We start from the raw sequence: 21049 nt of genomic DNA, 5'->3' as shown, positions 1-21049 counted from the left end.
ACAAGGCACAACAAACCTGGTGTTCATTTTGTGTGTGTGTGTGTGTATTTTATAAATTTTAAAAAGCAATTTTAACCAGAACAAATCTAAAATGTATTCCCAAAATCGTGCAGCCCTAGTTTCTCTTGATATCAGCATGTTCACAGCTTTCTTTCTTTTTTAGGTACCAGTCCTGCTGACTTCAACATGAGCAGAACATGGTAAAGTGAATAATCAAACACCTGGGAAATGACAGGTATGCACTAGGTGTGTGACTGGTTAAGTCTCTGTCTTTAGTTCAGTGTGTTAAATAATGTGCTTTTTTGCCATTTGTTGTGTATCTTTGGATTGTTGTGTTGTAAATAAATCCAAACAATCAAAAAGCCATTATTTTAAAAATCTCCTCATTCTTTGTTCAAAGTTCCTCATATGACCTGAGAGCTCCTAATAGGGCCATTATGGGAGGCTCTTTGTCTTTCTCAGCTGTGAAACACTCAATATTCATGGGTGGTTAACGCCTACTCGCATACAGCTTACTTACACAAAACATGTCTTACAAATTTTAAATCAATATATTGTCTGATCTGAATGAGTAGTCAAGGTGATTTTCACATAGTTTTGGAGCAAATATTCTAGGCTACGTGATACAATTTTCAAAAGTCTTGTGAAAAAATTATCAGTTTGGGTTTCATGACATTATTTCAGTGACTTTTTTTTTTGTCATTTTCACAAACCCCGCTTAAATGTTATCTCAAAACTACAAACTTCTACATACATGCTGCTGAAATATTATTGTAGCAGAGTTTGTGCTGATGCAGTGTAATAAGACTTTAGCCATGAAAATGTCACAAGTAACAGAAATAAGCGCAAATGTTAGAGCATGTCAGAACACCTCCAGGACCCAGAAAACACCTCGGGTTAAAATATCAACTATCAGTAGTGTTATGTGCATGGCTGACCACTTAATTTATGGTTGAACAGCTTTGTGAAGGTGCAGCGCTTTGGGTCTGTGTGTTTGACGAGCGAGAGAGGAGGTTCATGTGCTTCATTCATTATACATTTCATTATTTTACAATTATTTAACATGCAAAAAATGTAAAAAAAATTAAAAATTCTCGGCTTTTGGTGATTCCATTGTTAATTACGTTTCACACATTCACCTCAAACAGGGTTCCCGCGGATTCTTAAAAGTCTTGTTAGATTCTTAAAATGTAAGGCCATAAAAAGTCTTAAGTCTTATTTTTACTTGTAATGATGAGTCACTTGGTGTGGGATCCATTTGCAGGCTTTATTAAATAACAGGGTCAGACAGGCAAAGGTCAAATACCAGCGATAATAGCAGAGTAGAGTACATGCACAATTGGAGTCCAGGAACAGGCAAAGGGTCGGAGCAGGCGGATCAAGTCGTAACAGGTTAACAAACACAGGGTATAAACGCTCAGAATTGTTCACTGGGAAAGCAATACTTCACAGTAACCTGAAGAGTGAAAGAGGTTTATATGGATGTGTGTGAATGAGCTGCATGTGTACAGTATGAGTCACAGGTGAATGAGATGAGTGCTGATGAGTCCGGGCAGTGAGTATGGGAAATGTAGTTCGTGAGGAAGTGATCATAGTCTATTGTGGAGCGTCCTCTGATGGCTCTCGAGGGCACTCCAGCTGGTGATCGTTACATTACTCATGAAAGGTCTTACATTTTAGATGACACTTTAAATTAGACGTGTCTAAATGCTTTCCGAATGAATGCTTTTCAAATTAAAACTATCTAATTAGTGTACGTATTATTTTATTATTATTATATCTTTGTGGATTTGCTTGTTCACGTGACAATCCGCATCATTTACGGCAGCATACGTCTGTCTCCTGCACGCAAAACAGGAGTTCATTCTTTATGTGCTTAGGGATGTGCGATATATGTATTGTCTTTGATCATATTGCAATTGTTTTAACTATGTACGCACTGCGAGCTGGCATTTGCCTGCGCGCGCACCACCCCAAACGGAGGCTGCGAAAGCTAAGCTAATGTACCCTCAGTACAGTTTCAGTTTAAAAAATGTTAACTTGTCCCGGACAAGCGTTAATGTCAATGCTAAATATAATGTAGTAATTTCATTATAGCACTCGTCAGCCTGCAGCATCCAATATGATGTTCCTGTAAACAACACGGAGACAGAAGTTGAACAGCACAAACAAACTAGGGTCATCATAGCAGAACTCATATCTCCATTTGTGCTTTAAATAGTTTGTTTTTTTAGACTTTAAATAAACATTTATCACCTTAACACGGTCAGAATTAATTGATTCGGTCCGGTTACATACCGGTTAGGTACCGGTTACATATCGGTCCCGGGTTTTGGTTTTTCGGTTAGTTTTAAAATTGGTTAAGATTTGAAAATCGTCTAGTGTGTCCTAGACCTTACTTTTGATAAGACTCATGATGTGAAGGTCCTGAAAAACTTTTTTCCTTTTCTTCCCTTTAGGCTGAATTTGGACCATAGCATGTTTGTCCCAAATGCCCGCATCATCCTTCGTATCGACTGGCCAACTGCAATCTAAAAAAAATTTAAGTAACAGTTTTCTCGATAATATATATATATATTAGTATCTATAATTTAATGTAAATATGTATACTTAGATTTTTATACAGAAAGGTAATCACCTTCTAAATGGCCTTTCTTGGTTAAGCTTTAAACAGAATGCAGACGGCTCTTCCTCTGTCTGCATCTGTTCCACAGATGTTGCCTGTTCTTCAATGACTTCTTGCTGCTGCGGTTTCATAATTATTTCTCGCAGCTGACGCAGCTCTGTCATGATTTCATCAACCTTTCGATTTAGTGTTAGGTAGTCTGACCATAAAAATACAACACATGCATTAAAATTCCTTCTAAATGTTTGTTAAGTAATACAATTATTAATGTGTGTGTATGTATATATATATATATATATATGCTGAATATTTGTAACACTTTTAACACTTGATGGGCAAGGTGTTGTATCATTCCTGTCTGTTAATTTTAAATGGTAATAAACATTTTGTATTAGCTCCTTATTTATTTTTGATCTGATATTATTGGTTAGTTTGATGTAAACAACTTTAAACAAATTGTTCTTGCAGGTTACTTACTGTCTTGTGGCAATGGCTCATCATGCTGCCTATTATTTATGAATACAGGAGCTTGAGGTTTCCAGCCATACATTTGGACCTAGGATGCTTTGCTGGTGTGGCCAATTCTGTGAGTGAAAACCACACATATTGAAACGGTTATATCATTCCACATTTTGCTAAATGCCTGATTATAATTAGTTGACAGACAGTTGGACATTCATTTTGTGATGATGTCACGAAACCCGCCTCCTCGTGGACGATCTGAAACGCTAACATTAATGCATTAGACTGATATTAAAATAAATAAATGATATTATCAAACTCAGTAAACACCAAACAAGTTAAGCATAGCCTACTATGTACAGTAAAGCAGACGAGCCCAGAATATGACATAAGAAAGCTCATTTGTGTTCAGTGCAAATAAACCTGCTGCCTGTTTTATTAATAATAACGAATTGTGTGTTTTTTTATTTTTATAAAGCCATTAAGCCTCATTAAGCGTTTTCTTGGTTTTCTATGGGAGGAAAATGCGTAATGTACAATTAAACCTGTTGCGTTCATTATTAGTATGGTGTTTACTGAGTTTGATAATATCATTTATTTATTTTAATATAAGTCTAATGCATTATTTATTTTTAGCTAAATGAGGGATATCCACCTTATTTTTTATTTATATATTTTTTTATTGAATTTTCAAAATTATAGAAATCAATATCAAGTTCTTGACACATTTCTTATACACTTTTTACAATGAGCAACATTGGGGTTTGAGTTACTCCATTTAGTTTGATGATTATAAAATTTTCCTAATAACAAAACTAAAATTACTAAAATGACCACTAAAACCACTAAAATGAGAGAAACATATTAACCCAAACAAATTTAGATGGAGGAGAAGAAATATTAACAAAAAGAGATCTAATCGATTGGTTACTGCATTTATCATTAATTAAATCAAGTTTGTACAAATGTTTGGAGACTTTACTTCCTACTGCGTTACACCAAGTGCCCTGATTTCTGAATAGAGATACAATTTTGGCAGAAATAGAATTTATTACAATATAATAACAGAAATATGACACTGAAATTTCAGACATAGTTCAGTAATACCCCAAAACTCACCATCAGAATTCAACAACTGACCAACTAATAGTAGGCTATATCAGACTCAAACCAATGCCTAAAAAAATAATGTTTTTCTTTAGTGTGTAATATTATTATTCCAAATAAAAAACGAGTGAGGAGAGAATTTATGTTTAAAAGCCAAACACCAAGTCAAAAAGACAAGTCAGTAAATTAGTCTAATGCATTAATGTTAGCGTTTCAGATCGTCCACGAGGAGGCGGGTTTCGTGACATCATCAAGTACAATAGAAGTCCCATTTTCACATCAGAGCTGTGAGTGTACATTTTAGCATACAAGTACAAATATTTATTGTACATATTGTACTCCTCGTCCTCGTGGTAGACCTCGGCGCCGAGGAGGAGCTCACGTCGGGAGCCGTTCGCAGGGGAGGGGCTCTGTCACTAATAGCGCCTCTGTGGCCCTTTCTGACCGAACACAGCGGGAACCATCACCCGAATATTAGTTCCGCCCGGACTCTTTTCTCACACGGACCCAGTACTTTTCCGTCCCAGCTGTGGATCATCATCCCATTAGTTATCGCCTTTATAAGGCGCGGACTTTCTCTTGTTCATTGCGAAGTCTTATCGTTCCCTATGGTCGTAATTCTGAGCGTTTATCTCTGTGTTGGATTTTCTGTGTATGACTCCTACGTTGTTCCTGTTTTCTGGTGATTATTCATTCCTGTCGACGATTCTTAATAAAGCCTTGCAGATGGATTCGAATGTCTCCGACTCCCCGTTACATTCATTACTTTTGCCGGTTCTTTGTGGCAAGCTTTATGAGTCCGCTAACTAATTGAATATTGTGATTTGTGACTCATCCCTATTTTGTACCAGGCCATTTATGGTTGTTCATATTGTTTAATAAAGTTCTTGGTAAAAAAGAAAAGAAGAACTGTGCCTAATATTATTGTATACAGTGCGCAAGGTTTATGCGCATGCTCAAAGTCTTCTTCTCCGTTTTTATTGTATCTCTATGGCAGAATTACAGCGCCACATACTGGTCTTGGATGTATACTACATCGTTTTGAGTCGGTTTCAGTGGTTTCGTGTGTACGCAGATATTTCTTGAGACGACGCCGTGTTTACGGAATTCTTTTTTCGAACGAGACAAAAAAAAACCCATCGGATAGGGAAAGCTCTGGCTTCGTGTGGATGTGGCCTAAAAACAAGACTTTGCGATGAGTGAATAAATTAACATGGTATAAATAGACTGAGACTAACAGGATGATGAGACACAGGTGAATGCAATCAGTGAATGAGGTACAGGTGAATGTGATCAGTGATGAGCGATGATGAGTCCGGGGAGTTATTAGGAACATATGAAATACGGATGTGCCGTCACATTACACTAATAAAAATAATTTAGTAGCCTTTCCTTGCCTTGTTTTTGAATAAATAAATCAAATAGTGTAAAATACATTTCAGAGAAAGTTTTTCTCAATCTTTTCCACTGACCAAATAGTATTTTTAATTGATTTATATTTTTTATATATTTATAGGCTATTTATTGAATATATATATATATATATATATATATATATATATATATATATATATATATATATATATATAACTTTTCAGTAAATTTAATGTAGTTTAAGTGTTTAACTCCATTAATGAGAATGGCATATTTAATCTAAATGTTTATATCAGAAGTAAAACATAGTTTAAATCATTATTTTATTTAAACTGTTATTGTGAACATGCACTGTATTTATGATTAGGACTCATAATGAAGATTTGCGGTTTTACTTCATCTGGCGTTAGATATGCGTCAGCGTATCACGTTCCAACGCACGATACCCAACGCGCTCGCTGGCGCGGACATTTAAAGTCTGCGTGAACCGGAAGTTGCAAACTACTTTTCTCAAGTGTTGTGACGCATTTCCGAGTGAAACGAATATTGAACAGAGGGCAGGGTTTTACTTCAGCGCTCCTCCTCTCCATCTCTCGCCCCATAGCAGAGTAACGGCTTGAGGGGAGTGGCTAAGCGTTTAAACAACCCGAGCCGTCAAGCCTATGTCATTGTTTGATTAAAGATAACCACGGCAAACAATTTGTTTCTGTGTATTACCTTGCACGGATTAATTGTTCACCACAAGACTATAATATCCGCTAACAAAGTAAATAGGGTCAATTTTGATTTCATGCTGACTTTAAGGTGTGGATATTTGCTTCAAGTGATAGGCTTGGTGAGTGAAATTTTAATTGTATTATCTTTTTGTATGTATAATTTTCTTTAGATTTTCTATCTAAAAGTGACCAAAAAGACATTTAACTCCGGCTCACCATCGGTGTCGCCAAACTGCTCCGTCTCCAAAACGTTGGTACGCATGAATCAGAGTTTGCGTGCAGGTGCACAAATTTTCCCGTCAAGTTTATTTTTTATAAATCACATCTTATGCGTCGGAAGTGGCGTACGCCTCTTTCAGGGCCGGTTTTGTGCGTACGCAACGGTTATAAATGAGGCCCCAAGTTCAGAAAATGAAAGTCCTCCTTAGTATTTTGTTCCAATCACCTGGATTTGCTCATTTTTCAGCCAGGAGATAGAACTGATAAGCGAAATCAGCCGGCTGAGTTCATAAAACATATGGCAGGACTTTTACTTTCTTACCCCTGGACTTTACACCTCTGCCTTTAAATCTTGGGCTGTGTCTGAAATCGCCCCCTCTACCCTTAAATAGGACACTATTTTGAGGGGACCATTTGTAGTGGTGTCCGAAACCACAGTGGATGTTATCGAGAACACTTATTCACAATGCACCGCAATAACGAGTGTACAACTGATGTATTCTCAATGGCTAGAGAAATACCCATAATTCAATGTGACGGTATGAATTAATTAATTTCAGCGTCTGACCAGAAGATGGCATCGCAGCTGAATCATACATCCATCCATTTTCCAAACCCCCTGGTCTAATGTGGCTACAGCGTAATATCATACAGGTGTAAATTCCTCTTTAATCCTCTGACATTCTCGACTGAAAACTCTTAAAACTACATTTTGTGACACAATAACAGTAGTATTTTTTAATTTCGCTGCCTTTCTCCTCTGCTATTGACGCAACCTACAATGAAAAGCGCTACTAATGGGGTCCTAAGCTGGGAATTATTTTAATTATATATTTAATATAATATATTTATATTATTAAAAATATTATTTATTTTTACAAATTATATATATATATATATTAGGACTGTCAAAAGATGAATCGTGATTAATCGCATCCAAAATAAAAGTTTGTGTTTCCATAATATATGTGTGTGTACTGTGAATAATTATTTATATATATAAAAACACACACATTCATGTATATATTTAAGAAAATTTGTTTATATTTATATATAAAATATTTATATATAATATAAATTATATAAATGTATATACAGTATATAAATGCAATTATTCCTTAAATATATACATGAATGTGTGTGTATTTATACATAATAATTCTACACAGTACACACATATATTATGGAAACACAAACTTTTATTTTGGATGTGATTAATCACGATTAATCTTTTGACAGCCCTAATATATATATATATATATTTTATTTATATTTATAAATGTGTATATATATATATATATATATAAATAAAATTTGTATATATATAATTTAGATTATTAAAATATTTACAAATATATGATGTTTGAGAGTGTAGAGAGACTTAGCAGAGTTTAGCTTCAACCTATTTTTTCAACCCCAATTTATGGCTTTAAATAAATAAAAATGACCCAAATAATGTAAATAATTGTTGAAAGATTATGAAGGTATAATGAAAAGAAATCTGGGACAATCAAAAAAAAATGTAGACATTTTTTTAGACAGACTGGTTTTAGGTGTTTTTAGACTCAAATGAATTTATGCATTTCTTTTTATTTATTTATTTCTTTGAATTTCTTTATTTATTATCACATTTGTCACTATTTGCATTTAATCTTATTTCTATCTTGAATAAACTGGTTTCTTCACCCAAACATTACAGGTTTTCTTTTTAGACAACATTTGTCATCTCTTTTATTTTTGTATATATTCTATGTAAATGTCAATGCACTCTTGCGATTTTAGACAAAGCAAAGTGAGAACAGGACTTTTATTTTGGTGTTGTGATGTGACGTCATAAGGCTGCGCCGCGCTCCTGCATCTGTTGTGATTCGACTGAAAAAAGGTTTGTGTTGAAAGCATTTAGTGTACTTTAACCCGATAGAAACCGTTCAATCGAATTTAAAGATTGATTATTGTTTATTATTAAATGAAACATAGTAGCCTAATGCTTTATCTACCATTTATTTAAAGCGCATCCACACACGAGTAACACAGAAGGTGCGTCTCGTTTCTCTTCTTTTATCGTGAATCGGTTTATGATAAACACGAATTCGGTCACTGGCGAGTAACGTTAGAGATAGAGAGAGAAACTGAGCTTTTAAAACTCCATGTCAACTGTTCAAAACAGTGTAACGTTATATGCAACAGAAACACAAACGTGTAATTTTAAACAAACCAATAGAAGGGTCATTTCTGGGATTCGGTAATTATTTCAGCTTGGATTTTTTATTTATTTTTTACAACATATATCATTTTCTACCTAAGGCATTAAAGACATTTTATTTTTGTGTTAGTCATTTACATGTCAGGTGGCAATAAGCAAGAAATGCTTTAATTTTTAACTGACTAACCTATTTTTACCATAAATATGAATGTGACCAGGTTGAGAATAGTGTGACAGGGTTGTAGACTGTAACCGGTTTGAAGGGAGACATTGCCTTTGATTTTATATTTAAAAATAAATAAATTAATGATCATATTGTGCCCTTCTTTCTGAGTCAACCTATTTGCATGCACAACACTGTCTTTCTGCGGCCGATGTGGCTGCCATTTCTGACATAGGATACTTTTCAGTGTTTAAAGGTATAGCGGAGGATCTTTCCTAATTTTAGAAAAGACCCGCCCTCTCCGATTTTTTTTTTTAATGCACATGCGCAACACTCTATTTGCTCCCGAGAGGGAACGCCTACTAGCAGTGATTTTAAATGGATTTCTCCAAATAGCATGACAAACTTTACCTGTCTAGTAGAATATTCGCGACTGCGGCATCAGTGGGAAGCCCAGCCTGTGCTTTTAGCGCACGCCAGCATGTGAACGGCCTTACGTAAACATATTACATCAAATATTCTATTTATAACAAAATTATGTGTTGTCATAATGATAAGTAGTATCTTAACTGAAACCATGACACTTGTTTTTATTTATTATTATTCATAAATGAAGTGAAAACTCGACCTTGTCACAAGTTTTCAACCCTAAAACAATGAGAAATATACAGATGTGTGACAAGGTAGGGTTTTTTTTTTTTTTTTTGCACAAAATGGCCACTGCACCTTGTGTCGTGTAGGAGACTAGACTATGGCAGCAATTAAATAAGTACATTATATTTACTTATGGATTCAAATTAAATTTTGAAAAATAATAATTTTCCATCTTAACTTTATGTGATGGGGTTGAGTTGTTAAGCTTGATAGTATCCTCCGTTGATAGGCCTCAAAATATGAATACAATATTCTGCAAATCTGTTAAAAAGACCTGAGTGATATAATTTCTGGTAAATTATGTCACATATGGGGGTACTCTAAATGGTTATAGGCAGAGAATAGTTGGGGTTGAGTTCAGACTGAAGGACATCACTTTATAGTCTGTTTTTAATAAAATATCTTGCTTTTTTTAAATATATTTTTCACAAGAAAGTAACACAAATAAATACTTAGAATATTGCAAAAAATAATTGACACTGCACATTTTGTTAAATTATCAGTGAAGTGCCTCAGGGATATGACACGATGCTTAGTGTACAATAGAAATAGGCTAAGACATTATTTTATGATCATTTTTTTTTATTCATTATAATGAAAATACCAAAGTATTGTGAAAAGATTTTAATATTTCATTTTGGTGAACCACCCCTTTAAAAAGTCTGGGGGACTAAAATATGACTGAATCCCAGGAATGACCCAAAACACACCGAATTCAGTACAGACAGAAGTCAGTCATTGAAAACAACATATCTGTCCTCCAAGAACCCCAAATATAAATTAGCATAATCAGGAGCCATGGTAACCACCATGACCATGCCCTCAATCTGTAAATAATACCGGTTGTCGGAAGGCAATCATCCTCAACACTCAAATCAAGGAAATGTTCTAGAGCCAATAGACCTTCATTGGTGTGGAATATGTGTACAGCGAGGTTACATCCATAGTTGGCAGTATTACATCTTGCTGGACATTTTGTATCGTTGTTAAACATTGCAGAAAATCTGAAGTCTTTCAGGTCGCTTGTGGGAGGGATGTGACGAACGGTCTCAGAACAAAATCAACGCAATTCCAGAGTGGTTCACTTAAGACTATTGTTTCCTGCTACTGGTGGATTAACCAAACTCTTATGTACCTTGGGTGGAATATAAAGACTGGAATATAACGATTAAACCGATATTGCATCTCTTGATCAGGACTCAGTAGATGAGCATGTGCTTCCTGAAGAAACAACTCAATCTCTCTTTGGACCTGAGCAGTAGGATCTGCAGTCAATTAAATGTGATCTACAAATCATTAGATGCCAAATATACATATATCATAGGGATTTCCAATACTAATTGTGCTTGTATTATTTGAAGTGCTAGTTTGAGTGTGTTTAGTCTAATCATGTGATTTAAGTCCATTAACTCTCTCTCTGACTGACTCTCTCACCAGTGCACTGAACTAGAGCTGATTGAGACACACACAGAGATTTAGTGTTGATTTATTTTTCTTTCTGTTAATTATTCTCATCTCAAACAGGACAAACACACAGAACAACTCCTGGTGAAGCGACTGAGATCCACGAGACACTATTATAAAGATGGCGTTGATTAAAGAGGAGAGTGAAGACATGAAGATTGAAGAAGCATTCAGAGTGAAACAAGAAGAAACTGAGGAACAATCAGGTTGGTTTCATTCTCACAGCCATTTAAATTGTGTTCTAAGTAGTTCTAGTTGCTTGAAAAATTATCAATGTGCAGATGGTTTTAGCAACATTAACGGTATATTGACAGACACTGAAGGTCTTGCTCGGTGGTTGAAAGGTCCATTGGCCGGTTTGAATAAGTCCGATGGCACAGTACTGTACAACCTCTGCTGGAGCTGTTGGTGTCGTGTGCAAACAGACAGAAGTCTAATGATAACCCTTTTAGTGGTCTTCACAATATTATGAAAAATTCCACCCAACCAATCATTAAGTTGATGTTTAAAACGATTAAAAATACAATACAAAATACAAACTGTTCTCTGAAAACTTTCTCTGAACAGTATTTTATACAATTTTGATTTAATCTAAAAACATGACAAGGATACTGAATTTTTTTCTTTTTTGCAATGCAATGATACGTCACAAAGGGCATTAATGATATAGTCATATTTTCCTAATATCTTGTATCGTTAAACATGGCATCACGTGGATAGGAATATGCATATGGAAATAATGAGGCAGATGAGGATAGTCATAGTGAAACTAGGCGTTTTAAGCACCATATATTTATTCAGGGTTATGATGGGGTGGCGATGCATGTTGAAGTTTTATTTATATAGCGCCTTTCCGTAGCTCAAGGTCTATTTACATTGTATATCACAATACATTTACACACACACACACTGTAATGCATCATTACACTGCTTGGCCTCTGGCTTGATACCCAGCTCTCCTTCAAACCTCATATTAACTCAATTGCAATAAAGTATATGGTCAATTGAAATCACTTTATCGCTCTGCAGATTGCTTCTCACAACATGTTCGGAAAAGAATTATTAATCATTTGATACTTCCAATAATTGATTATGCTGATACTATATATGGGAACACCACAGATTCAAATCTTCGCCCTATTTCTGTACTATATAATAGTCTTTGTAGATTTGTCCTTAGATGTCCTTACAGAACTCACCATTGTCAAATGTATGAGTCTTTGAACTGGTTGGCTCCCAAATCAAGAAGGCAATTCCATTGGTTACTATTTATTTTTAAGTGTATTCATTTCAACTTTCCTCCATATTTGAAATATTACCTAACTCCTTTTCATACACAGTACAATTTAAGGCATATGGATCAGCTCTATTTTTATGTACCTAGAATCAGTAAAGAAGTAGGTCGTCGTGCATTTCAATTTAAAGCTCCATCAGACTGGAACAATCTTCCTAGCTCGCTCAGATCTATAACCTCCTTTTATTTCTTCAAATCATCTCTTCTTACTTATTCTCAAACATTGTGTTCTTGTTTCTGATCCCTTCTTTTTATTTTATCAATTTATTGTTACTACTATTATTATATTTGTATGTGTATATGGAAGTGGGTAAGCATACTTATACCTTGATTTTGTATTTGCATTTTCGCAGATGGTTCACCGATTGTCTTTGATTATGGTTTGGGCCAAAAGGGAGGGGACTGGGCTTGTGGGAGAATTGTTAGTGTGTGTGCGTGTGTATGAATATCCATGTATCTAAATGTTTGTTACAGTCTTGTGTTGTATTTACTTTAATGATGATTTCTATTATGATGTTGGTTTCTTTGTATTGTAAGGACCCCCTCGAAAATGAGATGGTTCATCTCAAGGGGTTATCCATAAATAAATTACAAATTACAAATAATTACACACATTGCAAACACATAACCCATATAGCCACATTATCCAAAGTACATGTTAAATAGTTATGTTTATGTGAGTCTTGAAGGTAGTAGCCTTAGATGGGAAAGTGAATTCCATAATTGAGGAGCATTAACACTAAATGACCTTCCACCTACAGTGGACAACCGAAAACGAGGGATGGACTACAAACCAAGTTCATCTGATCTAATGAACCGGGCAGGGCGGTAGGAGTAAAGTAGATCAGACAGATATAGAGGTGCAAGACCATTTAATGCCTTAAGCGTTAGAAGTAATACCTTAAAGGTCCCATGACATGGGGTTATTATATTATTTTATAATGTTTCCTGGGTTGCCCTTATAATGTTAGTATGTTTTTTAGATAAAAAATAGTCATAATTTAGAAACAAAAGGCATTTTTCCTAGCCCAGTTTTAGCCTCTGATTTGAACGCTCTGTTTGAAGGGGCGTGTCTGTGTGAGACTTCGGTGTAACTGGCCACTGCTGTGATTGGCTGACATGCTTGCATATGAAATTGCTACTAACATGTGAAACTCTCTCGAATACTTTTACTACAGTTATTATACGTTTTTACTATTACAGCTATCGAGATTAACAAATCGTCAGAAGTTTTTAAAGTATTTAGATCTATTCCCATCACATAAAATGTTGCCGTGATGAGCATTGAGCAAGCAGATGACAGTCTGTTGTTGATCGCGAGAATTAAGATCTTATCATGGCAACGCAGTTTCTGCACTCTCTCTGCTTTCCCCAATGCAAACACGATGATGTAAATACAGTAAGAGTGATCATGCGCAGTGTAACGTGCGTCATTGATTTCATAACGAGTTTGGCAAGTGTCCAGATAAACTCGTTCGCGCTGTGTCCATGAGAAAATGAGCTAGGAAGTATAGGAACGCGTGCGCGCGATTCCTACAAAGATTGTTCTTTGATCGATTTCTGTATATAATTTATTCACAATTTAAATACGATTATTTTCATCCTACTAAAAGAAACGACGTGAAGTTGATATTTTAGTCACTGGCTTGACTTACTGAGGCATAAATAGCAGTATTGAACGATTTGAGAGAAAGATTACCTGTCTGAACTTGAACAATTAACGTTGCACATCAGAAAGTGTTGCTTGGTAACGTTAGCTCAATCGATTTATTTTCAGACGTTCGTCGAAGCCAGCTCTGTATTGACCCAAGTTGAGGAAACAGTCGTCGGTGAAATGTTTGCCGCAGACATGCAACACTTTGGGGAGTTGTGTCGGCGCATTTCCAGAGAAAATGAAATGAATCCACTGGTTCTTCTGGGGCTTGGATGAAGGAACTAAAAAAAGGCTTCGGTGTTCATTTGTACATCCAATTATTGAGAAATTATTATGCTTCGCTCGCTCAAAAGCCATGATATCTCCCGTGGACAAACTAAAATCGCGCGCACGCGTTCCGGATTCCTAGCTCATTTTCTCATGCGGGAAATATTCTCTGGGCGGGCAAAGCAGAGAAAGGGGAGGTAACATTTCCTCCGTAGGGAAGATTCAAGATCAGCCCGATTGAGCTTCCACTTTCTCAAAGGCAGAGAAAGATAGCAAAAGCTCGATTTACACCGATTTAAATTTCTAGAAATTTGGGGACCATATAAAGGCTAGGGGAACTCATATTAATGTTAAAAAACCTCAAAAAGTGAAAATTTCATGTCATGGGACCTTTAAAGTGAATATGTGATGCCACGGCTAGCCAGTGAAGGTCGTAAAAGCAGAGTAATGTGAGCAGAACGCCTGGTGGAGGTGAGAGACGTGATGTGATTAGCTGATTCTGAAACCTTAATTCATGCATTCGAGTGAGAAGAATATTTGGTTGCCATATTCGACTTTAATGGCAACCAAATATTCCAATGTTCAAAGAAGGTTCATATGAGGTTCATATGTCTCAATGCAGCCTCAAAAGCTCTACACGATCCCAGTCGAGAAATAAGGGTCTTATCCAGCGAAACAATCGGTAATTTTCACACACACAAAAAAATGTCTATGCTTTTTAACCATAAATGCCCGTTGTGTACCATCTCTGAGATGCGGCACACATCGCGTGACGTTATTTGTCTAAGTTTTTCTTTTTTTTCCGTGACCTTTCCAACGTGATGACGTAATACGTGGCGCATGTAAGAGGTGGTTAAAAAGTATGTATATATTCTTTTTTTTAGAAAAAATGACCAATCGTTTCGCTGGATAAGACTCTTATTTCTGGACTGGGATCGTGTAGAGGATTTGAAGCTGCATTGAGTTTGATGAGCAAAGCCAGGTGCACACAATGTTTTTGCCAACGATTTGGCCGTCTGAGACAAATTTAGCAAATCCTAAAAGATTCGTCTGATCCTTGTGTGCTAGTGTGCGTGTGTGCCTCACGAAGCGCATGTAAGCACCCAACCAATCGAATTATTCAGAAAGTCTAGTTTATTATGCAAAGGTTTTAAGGTTAACTGTTGTTTTATGAATTGCAACTTGCTGCAACCTGTCAAACCTAAGCCCATTTCCAATACTTTTTAACCTAAATTAATTTATTAAAGACTACTTTTTTTTCTTTCTTTTTTTTTTTACTAAAATTGACTAAAACCTTTTTGCGTTTTCGTCGACTAAAACTTGACTAAAACTATCAAGTTTATAAGTGACTAAAATGTGACTAAAACTAAAAGGGCTGCCAAAAACAACACTGCAAGCCATCTCGGGTATTTTCATAAGAATAAATTATATTAGGCAATACTAATCAACATAGCATTTAGAATACTTCAAAATAATATATATTGTCTGCCTCATTCTGTAATAAGAAGCCATTTCAGATCCCAAACAGAAGATATTTCAAAATGCACATCGTAATTTACTCAAACTCACAGCGCTTGCAAAGACCATTTACTCTATGAAACTTTGTTTAGTACAATAGAAACCCCTACGTTTGAGCAGATATTCACGAACACAATATTTTACAGTAAAACCTGGTCTAAACATTCTAATATTCATCAAGTTAGTGTAAACAACACTCATCACTTTTATATTGTACTGTTTTATATTATAGAGGATAAAAACATCCTTATGTCGTACATTTATATTTATTTAGCATCGAAAGGTTGCCTACCTAACTATATTTTATATTTCAACATGTTTCCATACATTTTACTAGTTGGTCTATTGCCAGACTAACATGTGTGAAATGTGTTCAAGTTTGTTTAACAATAACACGTTAACTAATGTAAGTGATCAAGCTGAGACAAGTAACTTATTCTCAATGGTGTTCTTCTGGTGTGGCAAGTGTTCGCTGAGTTGCGGTTCATCTTTGAAATGCGTTTCAGAAAGTTGTTCACAGAGACTGAGACTTCTTTCGCAGAAAGCACACCCTGATTGTTTTATTTTATTTTTAAAAAGCACAAAGTTTTGTTGTTATTGTGAGTCTACACAAATAAAAATAGACCCTTTACAGTTTTGGAGTATTTATGACAAATTTTTTTGAGGAAAAAATGCAAGTGATCGTGCCGGCGCCTCCGTCGACCCCAGGGGGTTAATCGACCATCAATAAGTTGTTGATTAAATTATTATCAACAATTACTTGATCGGCGATTAATTGTTAGCATCCCTAATTGAGATCAGTCTCGGCGATTAATTGTTAGCATCCCTAATTGAGATCAGTCTGTAATTAACTATATCTCCTGGGTCAAATTGCTTTTTGGAAATAAAGTGTTTAACTGCCAGCTTAAAGGCATTTAAGAAATTTAAAGGCATTTATTGAAATTTCAGTTAGTGGTATTGTGAAGAGCAGTGGTTCTAAACTGTGGCCCCCGAGGTCACCTTTTCTGCAGAGTTTAGCTCCAATCTTGATAAAACTCACCTGCCTTTAGCTTTCAATAATACGCAAGACCTTGATTATCTTGAACAGGTGTGTTTTATTAGGGTCGGAGCTAAACTCTGCAGGAAAGGGCCAGAGTTGAGAACTTCAGAAACTTCCGGCAGGTGTATTGAGGACACATGGCCTCCAAAGCAGGTTTGGACACCTTTGGTATAGAATGTAGCATACAGTACGTGTTGTTGGTTTTGATATATTACTTATTTAAATGTTTTGATGTCTGTTGTATTGTGCAATTAAACTGGAGTTAACTTTTATTTGTTTGTTTTTCCACCTTAGACCTAATGGCAATGAAAGAGGAGAAAGAAGTACTCAATGAAATTGAAGAGAAAGATCAATATGAGAATCCTGATGATTTCATAACTGGAGAAAAATCTTTTAGTTGTTCAAAGACTGAAAAGACTTCCACACGAAGAAAATCCCATAAGGCAGGAACTAGAAGATATTTCACTTGCTTTCGGTTTGGAAAGAATTTCAACCAACAAGGAAACCTTAAAGTCCACATGAGAGTTCACACTGGAGAGAAGCCTTTTACCTGCCAACAATGTGGAAAAAGTTTCACTCAAAAAGGAAATTTTAACAGGCACATGAGAATTCACACTGGAGAAAAACCTTACACATGCCAACAGTGTGGAGACAGTTTTGCTCAACATGGAAACCTTAAAGTCCACATGAGATTGCACACTGGAGAGAACCCTTACACATGCCATCAGTGTGGAAAGAGATTTGCTCAGCTTGGAAACCTTAAAGTCCACATGAGAATTCACACTGGGGAGACCCCTTTCACCTGCCAACAGTGTGGAAAAGGTTTCACTCGTAAAATAAGTCTTGACAGGCACATACGAATTCACACTGGAGAAAAGCCTCACACATGTCCTCAGTGTGGAGCAAGTTTCACTCTAAAAGGAAACTTTATCAGGCACATGAGAATTCACACAGGAGAAAAGCCTTTCACATGTCATCAGTGTGGAGACAGTTTTACTCAACATGGAAACCTTAACATTCACATGAGAATTCACACTGGAGAAAGCCCTTATATATGTCCTCAATGTGGAAAGAGATTTGCTCAACATGGAAACCTTACGGTCCACATGAAAATTCACACCGGGGAGACCCCTTTTACGTGCCCACAGTGTGGAAAAAGTTTCACTCGTAAAATAAGTCTTGTCAGGCACATAAGAATTCACACGGGAGAAAAGCCTTACACATGTCCTCAGTGTGGAAAAAGTTTCCACCAACATGGAAACCTTACAGTCCACATGAGAGTTCACACTAGAAAGTGTCCCTTCACCTGCCAACAGTGTGGACAAAGTTTCAATCATAAAGGAAGCCTTAACAGGCACATGAGAATTCACACTGGAGAAAAGCCTTACACATGCCAGCAGTGTGGAGAGAGTTTTTCTCAACGTGTACCCCTTAAAGTCCACATGAGAATTCACACTGGAGAGAACCCTTACAAATGCCGACAGTGTGGAGAGAGTTTTGCTCAACGGGGAAACCTTAAAGTCCATATGAGAGTTCACAATGGAGAGAGTCCCTTCACCTGCCAACAGTGTGGAAGAAGTTTCAACAGAAAAGGACATCTTAACTACCACATGAGAATTCACACTGGGGAGAAGCCTTATACATGCCAACAGTGTGGAAAAAGTTTCACTCATAAAGGAAGCCTTAACTGGCACATGAAAATTCACACGGGAGAAAAGCCTTTCACCTGCCAACAAAGTGTGGAAGAAGTTTCGTCTGAAAAGGAAACTTTAACAGGCACATTAGAATTCACACCAGATAATTTTAGCCTTACACCTGCCAACAGTGTTGAGAGAGTTTTACTCAACATGGAAACCTTAGAAACCACATGAGAATTCACAACAAATAGAGCCATTACACATGCCCTCAGTGTGGAATACGTTTTTGTCAAATAAAATAAATAAGTTCCTTAACAGGCACGAGAAAATATTTTAACCAAAAAGGAAACCCTAATGCTGCGTTCAGTTCAAACACGAATAAAGCGTCTGGCGTGAGTGATTTCCGAGTTAAGTCAATGTAAACATGCGTTTACGCGCGTCTGGAGGTCCTGCGACGCGAATGCAGATTTCGCCTCGGTTTGGACGCGCAAATGGATTCAAAATGTTCAGGCGTCCAACTAGACACGAATTTGACGCTCTATTTGCGTTTGGTGTGAAAGCAGCATAAGTACCACATTATGATTAACTCAAGAGAGAACCATTTTAAATGTCATCAGTTTGGAATGAGTTTTCATTTTGCAACATCGATGCTGGCATTGAACTGAATTGGATCAACATTAAACCAATTCTAACTGAATACATTGATGTCTTGTGTAGAAATGAATTGTCTCCAAAGAGTTTCCACAGTTGATTCTGCCCTTTTCTTCTTCATCTCTGTGAACCTGCTTTGATGCAATCCATATTGTAGAAAGCTCTAAAGAAATAAAGGTGACTTGACATTAGCTTGACTTGAGTTCACACTGGAGAGAATTATTTCACCAGTTCTCAAGACCTTGATATACTCAGTTCTTTTTCATTCTTCTCTTAGGGGTAAAAAGAAGTTGGAAATACCTGAGCAGGCCACTCATGCGACTGGGAGTTGCATTTAGATAAATATGTAAAAATGCGCAGCATGAATTCTCTTAACCCGCACTGTACCGCCGAAGGGCATTTGTTTACTTTATATCAATTATTCTATTAATCTTCAGAAATTATATACCATTTGAAAGATGAAAAACTTAAGATAAGATTCAATATCAGAAGTTGGTTATTCAATCAATAACTTATTATACAAGTAATACTTTGAAGCAGGTTTTTGGACAAGAGACGTTCCCCCAGTTTCACAGACATGGGTTATTTCTCATCCCAGACTAAAATGCATGTTTGCGCTGTTTTAAATGAACTTCTTAAAATATGTCCGTACCATTGTTTTGTCTCAAGATGCACAACAGTAATGTTTTTTTTCTTCAAAGGCATGTTTTAAAAAGTTGTTGAATCCAAGCCCTGTCTGTAAAACCGGGCCCTAATTTTCTAGCACAGGGGTGATTAATCCTTTTCCTGGAGATCTACCTGTCTGCGGAGTTCAGATTAAGGGTATGTTTACATGACAACAATGTACTAAAAACTAATGACAACGTTGTCAAAGCAATCATCGTTCAGACGGATCTGCAAATACGACTAAAAATGCTTTACTATGAATGCCAGGCCAGTAGTTGGCGATATCACTCTGTAAAGAGAAACCCCACGGCTTTAGACTGAGCACTAATGTGCATGACACCACCATTTTTACAAATTCACGTTTTGGTTGTTTACAGTCTGTAAAACCGGGCCCTAATTCTTTAGCACAGGGGTGATTAATCCTTTTCCTGGAGATCTACCTATCTGCGGAGTTCAGATTAAGGGTATGTTTACATGACAACAATGTACTAAAAACTAATGGCAACTTTGTCAAAGCCACGTTGTTGTTCAGACGGATCTGCAAATACGACTAAAAATGCTTTATTACAAATTCACATTTTGGTTGTTTACATGTAGACTGTAAAGGTATAGTTTTTAGAACCTTGCACTTTGAAATCCGTTTTCAAAAGCTACAAAGTTTTCCATTTTTCATTGAAAATGATGTGTAAATGGCCCCTAAAGCCTGCTCCAACACATCTTTCTGTAATTATCAAGTGCTCCTGAAGATCATAATGAGCGGTTTCAGTTGGTTTTGATCAGGGTTGGAGCTGAACTTTGCAGGATGGTAGATCTCCAGGGACAGGATTTGGTGTCCCTGTTTTAGTGTCTCTGCAATCAGATTATTTTAAACCGCAGCCTTCGAAGGGTGTAGCCTTTGAATTCGCCTTTGGCTAAGCCACGCCCTAGAATGTAGATTGACCAATCACAGCGCAGCCAAGAACGAGCTCCACAGAGGGTCCGACACTTTTTCACGGCGCTCCATTGACTTCAACGCAGGCGGCTCATATTTTTGGTCTCGGCAGGCTATTACGTCGTAGTTTTATTAAAAATATGGTTAAACGTTGTGCCTGGGGCGTTTGTAACACAGATACGCGTTTCCCAGAGAGGTTGGAGGGGGGTGTCCGTTTTTTCCCCTTCCCAAAACCGAAGTTAAATACTGACAAGTGTCGTCTTTGGATTAAACTGTGTGGACGTCCTCAGTCAGCGAAACCCCTCAAGGATCAACAAGCTCACTTTTGCTCTAAGATACATTTAGCTTTTAACCTTACTGTGAAGTTGTACTAGTTAGACAGTTTTATGCTGGTTTAGGTTATG

The 21049-nt window shown here is 36.5% G+C and overlaps 1 protein-coding gene and 1 long non-coding RNA gene across 4 annotated transcripts; one reads left to right on the top strand and one right to left on the bottom strand.

Annotated features, from left to right (window-relative positions):
- Positions 1-1881: 1881 nt before the first annotated feature.
- On the bottom strand, positions 1882-3256 carry LOC307003796. 2 transcript variants are annotated; one of them, XR_013798815.1, is made up of 4 exons: positions 3104-3256; positions 2639-2825; positions 2400-2531; positions 1882-2131 (listed from the first exon to the last, which is right to left on the bottom strand). It is a non-coding gene; the product is annotated as an uncharacterized lncRNA (long non-coding RNA). The 2 variants fall into 2 exon arrangements; XR_013798814.1 differs by having other exon boundaries at positions 1882-2531.
- A 5017-nt stretch (positions 3257-8273) lies between these two features.
- On the top strand, positions 8274-19290 carry LOC307003763 (uncharacterized protein). Of its 2 annotated transcripts, XM_079622548.1 has the most exons (3): positions 8274-8386; positions 11049-11194; positions 17055-19290. In XM_079622548.1, exons 2-3 carry the CDS (start codon positions 11110-11112, stop codon positions 18629-18631), a joined length of 1662 nt encoding a protein of 553 aa, XP_079478674.1. In that variant the 5' UTR covers positions 8274-8386; positions 11049-11109; the 3' UTR covers positions 18632-19290. The 2 variants fall into 2 exon arrangements, with proteins under 2 accessions (XP_079478674.1, XP_079478675.1); XM_079622549.1 differs by lacking the exons at positions 8274-8386; positions 11049-11194 and adding an exon at positions 16666-16913 and having other exon boundaries at positions 17055-19239.
- Positions 19291-21049: the final 1759 nt, after the last annotated feature.

The sequence above is a fragment of the Phoxinus phoxinus genome (assembly GCF_949152265.1).
Source record: "Phoxinus phoxinus genome assembly, chromosome: 9".
NCBI lineage: Eukaryota > Metazoa > Chordata > Actinopteri > Cypriniformes > Leuciscidae > Phoxinus > Phoxinus phoxinus.
This window is presented reverse-complemented; position numbering and strand designations above follow the sequence as displayed.